We start from the raw sequence: 12,958 nt of genomic DNA, 5'->3' as shown, positions 1-12,958 counted from the left end.
CACATACATGGGTTCAACCATTTACATGACAAAATGTAAATTGCAAGAATAGGGGTAATTTTTAATACATGCTTGCTTGCACATGCTTTATGGGTTTATGAAGAGTGATCCCCAGAGTGCAATTAAAAGGTACAGGATGTTAAAATTTGGTTTTTTTTTTTGCCAAAATAGACAGTGTCTTCTCGCTCCCCATTATGGGAAACCTTGCTTTAAACTTGGTGCAAAAAAATGGACAGAATCTCACAAAATTCATATTCTGATGCACACAATTTTTAGATGGTGGAAAAAGGCATGATATTGATCTAAATCATGCCTTGTCATTTGATTTGATATGTAACATTATGCCATTTATATTTGACAATAAAAAGATGTAGGGATGTTAAAAACTCATCTTTTGGGCCAAAAAAATCATATGTTGACATCTTGCAAAAATACAGGGATGTGAAAATGTCCTCTTTTGGGCCAAAACAGGTCTTTTGATTTACAAGTCCAAATAGGGTCATGTTACATATCAAATCAAATGGCAAGGTGTACTTTAGATGATTATCATGTTTTTGTGCACCATCTAGTAAAATTTAATGCACCAAATATGAATTTGTGGTTAATTTGTTGCATTGGTTAGATTAGTGGGAGCTAAGAATAAATCATTAGGGAAGGATATTTTTCTAGTAACAAGGAACATGGGTTTCATTCCAAGAGTGAAAAGAGTTAAAAAAGCTAAGCATTTACATATGCATGGAATCTAGTCTAATCCATGCAAGGAGTCCTTGGAAACACCCCACCTATGTGGAAGGTTGCATTGATGATCTCAATTACTCTAGTGGAAAGAGGGAACTTGATTGCACTTATTGTAGGGTTTGTCTTTAATACAGACAATGAATTAGAAATTGGACATAAAAACTATCTCATGGATGATGTGAAATTAGTGTTAGTGGCTCAGAAAGTTATATGCATATTTAACCTTCTAGCATTGAGGAAACATATGGACTTTTGAATAAGTTATTATTTTTTGCTACTGAAATGGGGGATTTATAAATCTTTTATTGTTTTTTATTGCTCGCTTTTTTTGGCTCGCTCGCTTTTTGTCGCTCGCCTTTTGGTAATCCTCCTAATGGTACTCCATGCAATGGCTTGAAATATTGGATTCTTCTTCTTCATACAAGAAAACAAACCTTTGAAGGGATTATTTTTTGTTGATTGAGCTTTATTATGGCTCAACTCCATGAACGTCTGGTTCTTCATTGGTCATGTGTCAAGTGCAATGCCATTGATGTATAGCTTGCTCCAAGATGCTTCAATGGCTTTAGCGAGAAGTTCACCGAGAGGTTTCTTTCAAATTGTGAGATGTGGAAAATTAATGTTAGCATCCTTTATTTGGGACTTTGCTTGACCACGAGATGCTAAATGAATGGAGGTGATGCAATGAGAAAGAGACTCCACATTGTCTGACCCCAAATGGTTCAAGCTAGTATTGGGAGTAAGCATCGTATAATAATGAAGAGTACACCCATATTGAAACTGAATAAATTCTCCCATAGCGCCAAACATGCAGTTCAACGAGATTGAATGTAGAAGAGCTGTAATATCAATGAAAGCAAAGAACCCAAACAAGGAGGCTTAAAAATGAAGACACTCCCGAGTCGAGAGTCGAGTTAGCGATTAAGCATAAAGAAACTAGGTGTGTGCCAAGCTAGAGAAAAACATTCATGTACATTCGTTGAGGTTTGGCTCCTTGCTAAGCTTGAGCCGTGCCTTCTCATTTCATGTGGGCATTCCTTGAACAACCTGCAACCACATCATAGGCTGAGAGCTTTTCTTGCCAACAAAATTGAGCTAGGACTTCATCTCCTAAGACTTGCATCACACAGAGCTGTAGTCCACCTTTTCTCAACAAACTTTCATCCATTTACCTTTCAATCTCTTGAATTTGATGCTGAGTATCCTTGTGATATCGCTTCTTATTGCGTTGTTGTCTAGGATCCTATTCCTCCCCAAAACTCCCATCTTGATTGTTGCTTCTTAACTTGCTTTCTAGCTCCTCCTCCTTGTTCTTCATCACTATGAATACTGTGAGTAGAAGGTCAAGATGTCGTGCCTTCAAGCTCCTAGGCTATAAGGAGCTTGTGAGATGCAAATCCTATCCTACACCTTAGGCATTGGTGGTTCGTGCAAAGTAGCATAAGGAAAACTGTAATGAATTTATATACATAACACTCTACTTGCCTTCGGTGATCGTGGTGAACGTTGTCCAAGCTAAGCCACTATCACAAGCCTCGCATATAGCTAAGGGCCTCCATAGTTGAAATCGTTGGCATAATACATCCCTTCATACACTCTAGTCAAGATAAAAGAATTCCATGGGTACTCAATAGTCATTCATGAGCTAATTAGCTTCCCCAACACTTGGTGAACTTACTTTCATCTCGCGAAATCTTGTCATGCTGCTTGCTTCTGACATAGACTACTACTTATTGGTCTTTTTAAACCATGCATCACCGGCTGATCTCGAACCTAGTGGTGCAAAATGTGGCTATTCTCCTCCGAAGTGACAAATCAATCCGGTCAAAATCAGGCTAAGATGAGCAGCAAGCAAGCTCATCAGTAAGGAGGCACAAAGATAGTCCATGACACAGGAGGTGCAAATCTACCGATAGGGGCTATGATCACTCCCAGATTGCTGCACCCCTAGCTAGTGCCACTCTAGTCAAAGAACATCTCCCATGTGTAATGCTAGCACTCCAACATCGAAAAGATTATTGCAAAAACATAGAGTACTTGTCAAAATTGGCAAGAGAAAGAGAACATAAGACCTTGCTTATCCAAGTACTTTTTAATTTAGTGAGAGAAAAGAGAATGTTGAAACGCCGTCGCAAACAATTCTTTGAACCAGTTGTCTTTCCCACTTGTTGAGGCTTCTTCTATAGTCGATATTGTTTTATTTTGACAGAACCAATTTGAAGTTGTACTCACTTGGAGCCGTTGAAGTTGTACTCACTTGTTTAGTTCTTCGGAAATTATGACGAAAGTATATACAGGAGGAGATCCCTGCTATACTTTGTGTGACGGAACCACAACGAAACCATGTAGCCCTGTCGTGGGGTTTATCCGTAGTGGAGATCCACACTCCGACTGGTTGGCAGCTCACCTGCGCAAGCAATCACGCCCTAACTCTTCGATGGGTTCACCCCGGGACAGTTCAGCGATGGTGGAGGACTTTTCCCACTCAGGTACTGCCGTCTTCTTCTGTACCGCTGGAAATTCAGAACTCCCTGCTAGTCTTGCATGGGTAACTTGGTTAACCGGATAAGCAGGAATGCCCTTATTTTTAAATTGCGGGGATTTTTTTTTTTTCTGGCGACGCCCACCTTTCGCAGTTGAATTTCGTTGTGGTCATCCTTCGCAGGTAGGTCAGGGATCGAGCGTTTATGGAAGCAGTACTTCACGGATCCCTCCCAATGGTGGGACGATCGAGACAGCAAAGTAAGTGTGCTGCCATGAATGCTTTGCACAGGTAAAGCTGTAGATTGCATAGTCTGACGAGTTTTCCTTGAATCTCAATATCAGCCAAACCCAAGATGTCCAGATTTCAAGCATAAGATTACCAAGGAGTCGCTATGGATAGACGGCTGGTACAACCCAGGTTGGGTTAAAGACATGTTGGATAAAAAGGCCCAGGCATCCTTTGGTCAGGCTCAGGACCCTGGGCTGGGGGAGGACTGTGGCAAGATGTTTGGCTTCAGGTCTGGAGTAAATGTGAATGCACCCGACCTCCTCGAGAAGAGTAGCTGCGAGACGCTCAGCATAGATGAAGCACTTAAGTCTATGGAACAGATGCCCCAGCCGCCTTCAGTTCAGAACCTTATATGCATCGTGCAGAAGTGCCGAACATTGAAGAATGTAGCGTACACCAAGCGTTTGTATGCGTACATGTGCAAAAATGGGCTGGAAGATCATAGATCTCTTGGTAACTACCTCATCCCAATGTTGGTCCAAGTTGGAAGCATGTGCGATGCTCAGCAGGTTTTCAACAAGTTGGCTGATCGGAATGTTTATTCTTGGACTTCTCTCATCTTGGGTTATGTTGAATGTGGGGAATCACAGCATGCCCTCAACCTATACCAGAAAATGAAAGAGGGTCCTGTACATCCTGATAAGTTTACCTTCATGGCCATAGTGAAGGCTTGTGCTAGGCTAAAGAATGCAGAGAGAGGCCAAGAAATACATGCTGAGATTATCAGAAAGGCGCTAGAACAAGATCTTTTTGTTGGCAACACTTTGGTGGATATGTATGCCAAATGTGGCTCGCTTGCAGAAGCACGGGAAGCGTTTAACAAGCTGTCAATTCGAGACGAGGTGTCATGGAATGCGCTGATGACAGGATACGCGGAGCATGGGCTTGGTGAGGAAGCTCTGCACTGTCTTGAACAGATGCAACTGGAGGGTCTCTACCCAAACGCTGTTACATTTGTTTGCACCTTGAAAGCTTGTGGCATTACAGGAGCCATAGGCAGGGGCCGAGAAATACACGCCGATATTGCGAGAAAGGGGCTGGAAAGACATCTTTTTCTTGGCAGCACCTTAGTGGATATGTATGCCAAATGTGATTCACTTGCAGAAGCACGGGAAGCGTTTGACATGCTGCCAGTTCGAAATGAGGTCTCATGGACTGCACTAATGGCAGGATATGCTGAGCATGGGCTTGGTGAGGAAGCACTGAAATGTCTCGAGCAGATGAAAGTGGAGGGCATTTCTCCAAATGCTGTCACATTTCTTTGCAGCTTGAAAGCTTGTGGCAGCATAGGAGCCATATACAAAGGCCGAGATATACATGCCGAGATTGCTAGAAAGGGGCTGGAAAGACATCTTGTTGTTGGCAGTACCTTGGTGGATATGTATGTCAAATGTGGCTCGTGTGAAGAAGCACGGGAAGCATTTGACAGGCTGCCAGTTCGAAATGAGGTCTCATGGAACACACTTATGGCAGGATATGCTGAGCATGGGCTTGGTGAGGATGTCCTGAACTGTCTTGAACAGATGAAGCTGGAGGGGCTCTCTCCAGATGCTGTCACATTTGTTTGCAGTTTGAAAGCTTGTGGCAGCATAGGAGCAATAGACAAGGGCGAAGAAATACATGCTGAGATTGCCAGAAAGGGCCTGGAAAGACACCTTTCTGTTGGCAACACCTTGGTGGATATGTATGCCAAATGTGGTTCGCTTGCAAAAGCACAGGAAGCGTTTGACAAGCTGCCAGTTCGAGATGAGGTCTCATGGAATGTACTAATGGCAGGATATGCTGAGCGTGGGCTTGGTGAGTTAGCGCTGGACTGTCTTGAACAAATGCAGCTTGAGGGTCTCTCTCCAAGTACTGTCTCATTCAGTTGCAGCTTGAAAGCTTGTGGCAGCATAGGAGGCATAGGTAAGGGCAGAGAAATACACACCGAGATTATCAGACAGGGGATGGAAAGGGATGTTGGCGTTGGCAGCACCTTGGTGGATATGTATGCCAAATGTGCTGCACTTGCAGAAGCATGGGAAGCATTTGATAATCTGCCAATACGAGACGTAGTCTCGTGGAGTGCACTAATTGCAGGATATGCCCAACTAGGAGAGAGTGAAACTGTTTTCCATATGCTTGAGAGAATGAAAGGAGAAGGGGTAAAGCCTAATGAGGTCACATTCTCTATTGTGCTTACTGTATGCAGTCACACGGGTCGAGTGCATCAGGGCCAGAAGTACTTCGAGGCCATGAACGACTATGGCATCACTCCAACTTTTGAGCACCACATTGGCATGGTTGATCTCCTTGGCCGTGCAGGGCAATTAATTGAGGCAGTAGCGATGGTGAAGACGATGCCTTTCCCTCCTAATATTGTGGCGTGGCTTACTGTGTTGGCTGCTTGTCGAAAGTGGGGTAATGTGGAGCTTGGAAGACTGGCCTTTGAACATGCAGTGCAATTGGATGAAAAGGATGATGTAGCTTATGTGTTAATGTCTAACATATATGCAGATGCTCTCATGTTGGAGGAAGCGAAAAAGGTCGAGGCAATGAGAGCGACAGAACAGGGATGGAAGAGAACAGGACAGAGTCAGACTGACATTGGTGGTATTTTGTGTTCGTTTTTTGTGGGGTAAACAAGACATTCCCGAAGCAAATCATATATGAAAAGCTAAAAGATTTCCCCTAAACAATGAGGGTATATCCCAGACCTGGGTGTCATGAGACACCGTTGGTGTAATTAAAGGTGGTTATGTGGGCACAATGAGAAGTTGGCTATCGCATGTGCCCTAATTAATACAGCCAATGGGACACTCATATGTGTTGTTAAAGAATCTCCAGGTTTGTAAGGACTGTCATGCAACTGGAACACGATATGAGGATAGACCAACCTAGGGTCAAGGATGCAACTGCTTTCAGTCTTCAAGGGAGGAAAGTGTGCTTTGTGGGGATTTTGGTATGCTATGCATCTACATTCTTAACTGAAACTTTCCTGCTAGAAGGATGGAAAATAGGTCGAAATGTGAATCTGGAATTTCTGTTTCTAGAAAATAAGCATTGTATTTGCAAAGAGAGAGATACAAAAAAGCTATTAAGCTATATTTGGCAATAAAAGTATTAAGAACCACTTAAAGTAGACCACGAGAGCATATTCGAATTCTAATGGTGAAGTCTTTCTTGCACACCTAAGAAATACCTGCACAATTCACAATAAGCTTCACATATACATCTATCACTTGAGCTTGTATAAACCTACAAGACTTATGTGGTTCATTATCACAAATTAAAGAAAGCTCAAAAGAAAGTCAATTGCAAAAACTTGATAGTGATTCCATGTACATATCCAGCATAGACGAATTCTAAGTGTGCCCCACTTGGAAAAAAATGGTTATTCAATTTATTAGAAGTCTTTTATCTATGGTGTATTGGCCTTAGGTATGTTTAGAATGATTGAACATAAGCTGAGAACAAAAAGTGGGAGTTGAATAGCCCGTTTTTCTTTTAGCTTCAAAAGAGTTTGATTGAGTATGCTTGTGCTTTCTAAGTTAGGAATGTAATTTTGCCTCTTTTTAGGAAGTGATACATAAGTGTAAAGGGTCCATTTAGCTTTTTATGAGAGAGAGAGAGAGAGAGAGAGAGAGAGATTTTATTCCTGTTTTTTTGGAAGATTTTGTTTCTTGACTTGCTTGTTTGTTTTTGCTTAGTCACCTTCTTCCTTTCTTGTTTTCTTTCTCTTTTGTTTATTTGACGTATTTTAGTAAGCACTGGGTTTAAGTGTTGCTTTGGTTGCTAAGTACGTCTTCCTTTTGTTTTTCATAAAAGTTTTTGTTTACCTCTTTTTTCTTCTCTTTAATTTTCTCTTTTATTTTCTATGTAGATTTTTGGTCTTTAGAATAACAAAAAATCTAAATTTGAATGATTGGACATATTCTAGTCTTACAAAGGTATATTCAATTTAATTAGTTGGAGATTGAGATGAGGATGGAAGGAGGGATGTGGGGGCAATTAACCTTATGAGGTGGATTAACAATATAATGCTCCATATCTTAATGGTAAGGATGTGTGTGGAAGGGTAGATTTGTGAATTCACAATATAATGCTCCATATCTTAGTGGGGTGAGGATGTGTGTGGAAGGGCAGATTTGTGAATTCGAATCTAGTACTAAGGGGCCTTCACCTTTTGGGGGATTAATATGTATCCCTCTTGCCCTCTCAATGTAAGAGCAAAATATATGAACTTCAAAACCAAAGATATGGCTCTTAGCCTTAAGTCAATGCGTACTCAAGGTCACTTCTCTCTCTAGACTTTGTATTTCTCTCTATAGCTTCAAAACACACTTGGAATATGAAACTTTTCTCTCAATAGATCTAGCCTTTTTCTTTCATGGAATTAAAAATTCTAGCGAAGTCTACCAATGTTTTTTGGAGAGTATCACGATCTTGCTACCACTATAATACTTGCTAAATAATCTAATAAGATTAACTTATTACGAGCAAAGCTATGTCCCTACACAACTCACACACGTAGTTCTAATGCTTGTACTTTTTATTGCTTCTATTGACTATACTTTTTATGGCACGCGTACTGACTTGTGAAATATTTTGTGCATTTCAAGGTCAACTCCTCCCCTAGTCATATTTCATTACTTGTCCTTGGTCATGAAGGTTGTTTACTAGTGCTACAGTATTATATTACTATTTTCTTCACCTAGGAGATGTGGAACTTGTCTCACTTTAACTTGCATTATGCTATTGTATTTGGAGATGTCAAAATTCCGCTCCATAGATATTGTTGTCTATCTTCAAGAAGTTTCAAGTGACCATCCTAAATTGACACATGTAGAGGCCTTCAAGACTACTGACTCTTTGGAAGAGATGACTAATGGTTCGTGGGGCTTTCTTGTTGGACTCAAAGCGCAGTACAAGTTTCATGTGCTCATCTATTGGGACCAATATTTTGAGATTAAAGTCAATGTCTCACTGAAGATGGTCCTATCTTTTTTAATTGGATGGATTGTCACCCATCATTTTTACATGTATCTTGAGTTGCTTTGATCAATGTTACTTGAATTCACCATTCAACTTTTCTATCCTTGGCCAATTAATTTTTTCTTCTAGTTTGTATCCCAATGATGTCTCCTTGAAACCACATGAAAAGTAGGGGATAGTAAGGATTCCTACAAGTATTCTCCTTCGTACAACAACTTTTGGCTCCATTTTGGTTGTGGTTCTAACTTGTTGACTAGTTTGGTTATGGCTCTAATTTGTTGACTAATTTTGGTTGTGGTTCTAATTTTTGACTAATTCTTATACATATATTTTGTTTTTGCATTGGACGATCCACCCGACTTTGTCCATTTTGGGATAATTTTGCAGATTGGAAGGAAGTACTTGGGATCCATTTTTCGACGAAAGGAAAGGGGGTTACTAGGAAAGATGATGGAGCCCTAATATCAAATGGTATCTCAAGAGTAGCTTTGTAATTTTATGTATTAGTATTGAAATTCTAGGAAAGCATTGTTTTTTCACTGATCTTTAGCTTTCTATTCACAAATTTTCAACTATCATACCGATACATTAATGGAAAAGTGGATCCCTTTAGTTCTCATTTGTACTCTTTTGTGTATTGCTGACAAGGATAGTGAACGTAAGCTGGTGTTTAAGCTCGGCAGAGGCTCAATGACATGTATCAAATGTTCTAGAATCCATGGTATTCAAAGAGTGTGTTATAATAGGTCTCAAGGTGGATGAAGCAAAGAGTGTAGTGGAGGAGGTCATATTTGGGCACTTACTATAACAAGCAAATCATTTAGCCGAGTTTCTATAAGGAGTCTAGGGGAGAAGAGAGTGGCCAACTTCCATCATGTTGCAAGATAAGAGATTTTGGTTGAGCTACTCCAAGGCTGTCAATAAGAGACATGGCTGAGGTGTTGCAGGGAGGATCAAATGAATAGTTTTGAGTTGAGTTGCTAGAGCACTTTGGCAGTAGTGGATGTTGAAAAGTTTTGCTTATGGTGTCATTTAGGAGGAGGGAGAAAGAGGAGGAGAGGAGGAAGAAAAAGAAGAGGAAATCATGTGCATCAATTAGGACAACAGATAGCATCAATATAATCACCCATTATTCTTATTTATGTCTTTTTGCTCTACATCCTTCATTTCTGGTGCATTTGCCTAGCAAAGAAATAGTTTCTCGATGCAATCGAGCAAACCATCTAGACAATGCTATTTCAAAATGGATGGTTCTAGATATCAACCGGTTTCAAGTCAACATCTCTTTCTCTATGCTATTCCAAGACCGTGTGAGAGCTGTTAAGTGATCTTTCTTTGCATCAGGTGTTCATTCTCTCTTTCTATTTTGCGATTTCTCATATTCTAGGTTATTTTCTCTAGCTAAAGATTCTTAGGTTTGTGCTAAGTAACTAGTGCGATAATGGTGCAAGAACACAAATCAATAGTTTTGTTAGTCCTTTGCTCTTTAGGCCTTGGAAAAATTCCCTCGGAACGCCAAATTAGTTGCAACTTCAATATTATATGCACCCTTGGGGATGCGAATTCAACCCACAAAGAGTGGATAGGACAAGATGTACACATGTTTGGTCCCATCGTCCTTGTAATATAATTGCAAGATATGAGTAGATCACTATAAGGGAGTATAAAGATAGGAGGAAAAGGGAGCGATATGAGAAAGCCGAATTGAGGAACTCAAATATGCAGCAGCAAAATGGCAAAGTTAATGATCAACAATAACAATACATAAGTAAAAAAGTGGGCAATATATTTTTTGAGGGAGACATTTAAAATGGATACCCTTACCATAAAACACATCTACCCTATAGAGAACATCTCTCATTAATACACCTTGCATACTCATTGAAATACCTTGCATTGTTGTCGCCACTCCACAACTATTCTCATCAATCACTTAGAAGTTGTAAGATCAAAGAGGAAAATCTAAAGCTCAAGTCCATTAAGAAATTATGTTTAGAGTTCAAAAAAACTTGATAATGGTGAAACAATTGAATTCTTCTAATGATGTGTTTGCTAAATGGACCAGCATGGTAATGCTAATGAATGTAGGGTCAAGTGAGCTACCTCAGCTCAATGTTTGTGTGGCCTCCAAAGCATTAAACATTCATTGACGGAGCTTATATGCTGCCCAAAGTAGACTTACTAGAAAGACGGGTTATTGCATTTGGATACATGTCAAAGGTAGGGCCGGTGGACTAGCACAACAAAGGTCAAGGAGCTAGTACTTTCATTTTGGGCTGCCCCTACTCACATCTCACCAAGTCAAATGGATGCCTCCTAAAATCGAAGGGGACTAAATTCCTATGTTACATCATCCCCACTACATCTTCATGAAATACCCCAGGTTATTTCTTTGTGCCTATCATCTTTGTTGATACAGATGACTTGTATGTGTAGTTATGTGTATGTTGAGTTATATGGTATGATGTGTGTATGAGTGAGATAAGAAACCATTGTATCAAGTAACATGAAGGAAAATGAAGAAAATGGTTGACTGGAGTTTTGTTCTGCTATACCTTCTTTCACAATCTTGTATCATAGTAGTAGTTGGTTTGAGCTCTCAACCTATCTCATTGCCTAGCATTGCTCAATCCTCGCATTTTCTAGAGATTGATGCCTGCCATCGGCTGTTCAATAAGTGATCAACTGAAGTTTCACTTGAATCTCTCTTTTTGAGTGCCATTGCACAATTTTTTTACTAGTGGACATTAGTCCTCTTTGGAAGACTTCTATAGCTTAGGATTCCACTTTACATTTAAAAGAGAAGTTCCTTTCCTGGTTAATTTTGTGATGGAGTTGTAGCTATTTTGTTGCCTTCATTTCTTAAGGAGTTTTAGATATTTGTTGCTAGTGTTTAGTGATGAGATGTGCTACCATTGTTCCTAGAGGTATGATACCAATATTGTAGGAGCTACCTTGCGATTTCCAAGTCTAATCGTAGGTTGTCTTTTCTTTATTCAGACTATCATCCATACATGGAGGGGATTTCATTGCTTGCAGTTAGGTGAAGCAATCAATATAGCTAAGTAGTGCACAAGATCAATGTTGCCACTACTCTACGTCATTTGTAGGGTGTGGGTTCTGTGGATTTTTGTCATCTATAGATATATCGGTGTCATAGTATATGTGTAGCTTAGGACCCCAAGTTGTATTTTGGTAAGAAACATAGGCTCAAGTGTGTAAAGTAGAGATTTATTTTTTTGAAAAAAGTGTGCAAAGTAGAGGTAGTGCATGCTCACATGAAGGAAAAATTCATCAACACAATGATTGGGGTAATGAAGGATTTCACCTTGATTGGTAGTTAAAGGTTTAGAAAGAGGTTCCAGGGTCCAAAATATAAGAAATTGTGGAGAACTCATCTCCCTCATAGATATTTAAGGATAAGGGTTGAAAAATAATTTGAGAGTGTAGGGTGAGGTGGAATTGGTGAGAGGGAGGCATGAGGAAACTGGTAGTGGAGGAATACATATTGGACTAGAGATCAGAAAGATTAAGAGAGTGACAATAGCAAGGGCTCCGGAGTGCAGTTAGGAGATTGGCATAAAGAGTGGTGAGATATGGCAAGTTAAAAGTGAGATAGGCAAATTAATCCTCCAATACATATTTTCTTGGTGAGATGGGATCATCAGCTGCAAGGTTGGGATGGTGGACATGCCATTTCCTATGGATAAGATTGAGGCTTTTTGTAGTAGAGATAACAAACCACCGATGACACTGAGGGGAGGAGTGCCCATGACAAACCACCGATGACCCTAAGGGAGGAGTGACCATGAGGCATACATATGCAACAAAAGCATCAGTCCTTGATGTAGTAAACCCTGCATGGATGGACAAGATGGCATTTCATTCATCATTTTTCAAGGCTTGACAAATTTTTGGCAAAACTCTTGCCCCTATGGAATGTTTCCATGTCATGCGTACATCCATTAAGTGCACATTCTTTGAGATGATCTTCTTCTGGTAGGGATTCCTCAAGGTGTGGTAAAGTATGGTGATGCATTGTAATGGTAATTTATTTACTATTTCATCCATTGCCTCATTGTTCTGCACTAGCAATTGGAGTTCTAGCTGTGAGATTGCAATTTTGTGGAGTGTAGCTGATCAAATTTCTCCTTATACTTATGGTAGATCAAGGTATAAGCACCATTAAGCTTAGCTCATCTGTAAGATGAAATGTTATTATTGATGAGTACTTCACTAGTACTTGACCACTACTTCAAGACTTGGGCTTGAGTAGTGGTTTCCTATAAGTTGGTGGCAAGTTGTTCTTTGAGTAGAATGCATTTCCTTGTGAGCTCCTCAAGTGCATGCCACCAGAGTTTGTTGCAACTCTACAAGCTTGTGTTGATAGTTGTGAAGGTGATCTTCTTTTCAACCTAGTGTGAGCCTAGCTTTCACAAGTTCCTTCATTTGTTGAGTGTTAACTCTATGCCA

At 40.2% G+C, this 12,958-nt stretch overlaps 1 protein-coding gene across 2 annotated transcripts; it reads left to right on the top strand.

Moving 5' to 3' along the window:
* The first annotated feature begins 2,986 nt into the window (after nt 1–2,986).
* On the top strand, nt 2,987–6,615 carry LOC147893563 (pentatricopeptide repeat-containing protein At4g39530-like). 2 transcript variants are annotated; one of them, XM_087385873.1, is made up of 3 exons: nt 2,987–3,227; nt 3,408–3,480; nt 3,565–6,615. In XM_087385873.1, the coding sequence occupies exon 3, from the start codon at nt 3,655–3,657 to the stop codon at nt 6,130–6,132; it is 2,478 nt and encodes an 825-aa protein (XP_087241999.1). In that variant the 5' UTR covers nt 2,987–3,227; nt 3,408–3,480; nt 3,565–3,654; the 3' UTR covers nt 6,133–6,615. The 2 variants fall into 2 exon arrangements, with proteins under 2 accessions (XP_087241999.1, XP_087241997.1); XM_087385871.1 differs by having other exon boundaries at nt 3,404–3,480.
* The last annotated feature ends 6,343 nt before the right edge of the window (nt 6,616–12,958 follow it).

This window comes from Dipteris shenzhenensis, chromosome 15 (assembly GCF_047967505.1).
Source record: "Dipteris shenzhenensis isolate YYH24624 ecotype China chromosome 15, Dip_SZ_1.0, whole genome shotgun sequence".
Lineage (NCBI taxonomy): Eukaryota > Viridiplantae > Streptophyta > Polypodiopsida > Gleicheniales > Dipteridaceae > Dipteris > Dipteris shenzhenensis.
The sequence above is the reverse complement of the archived record's forward strand: the minus strand, read 5'-3'. Positions and strand labels throughout refer to the sequence as shown.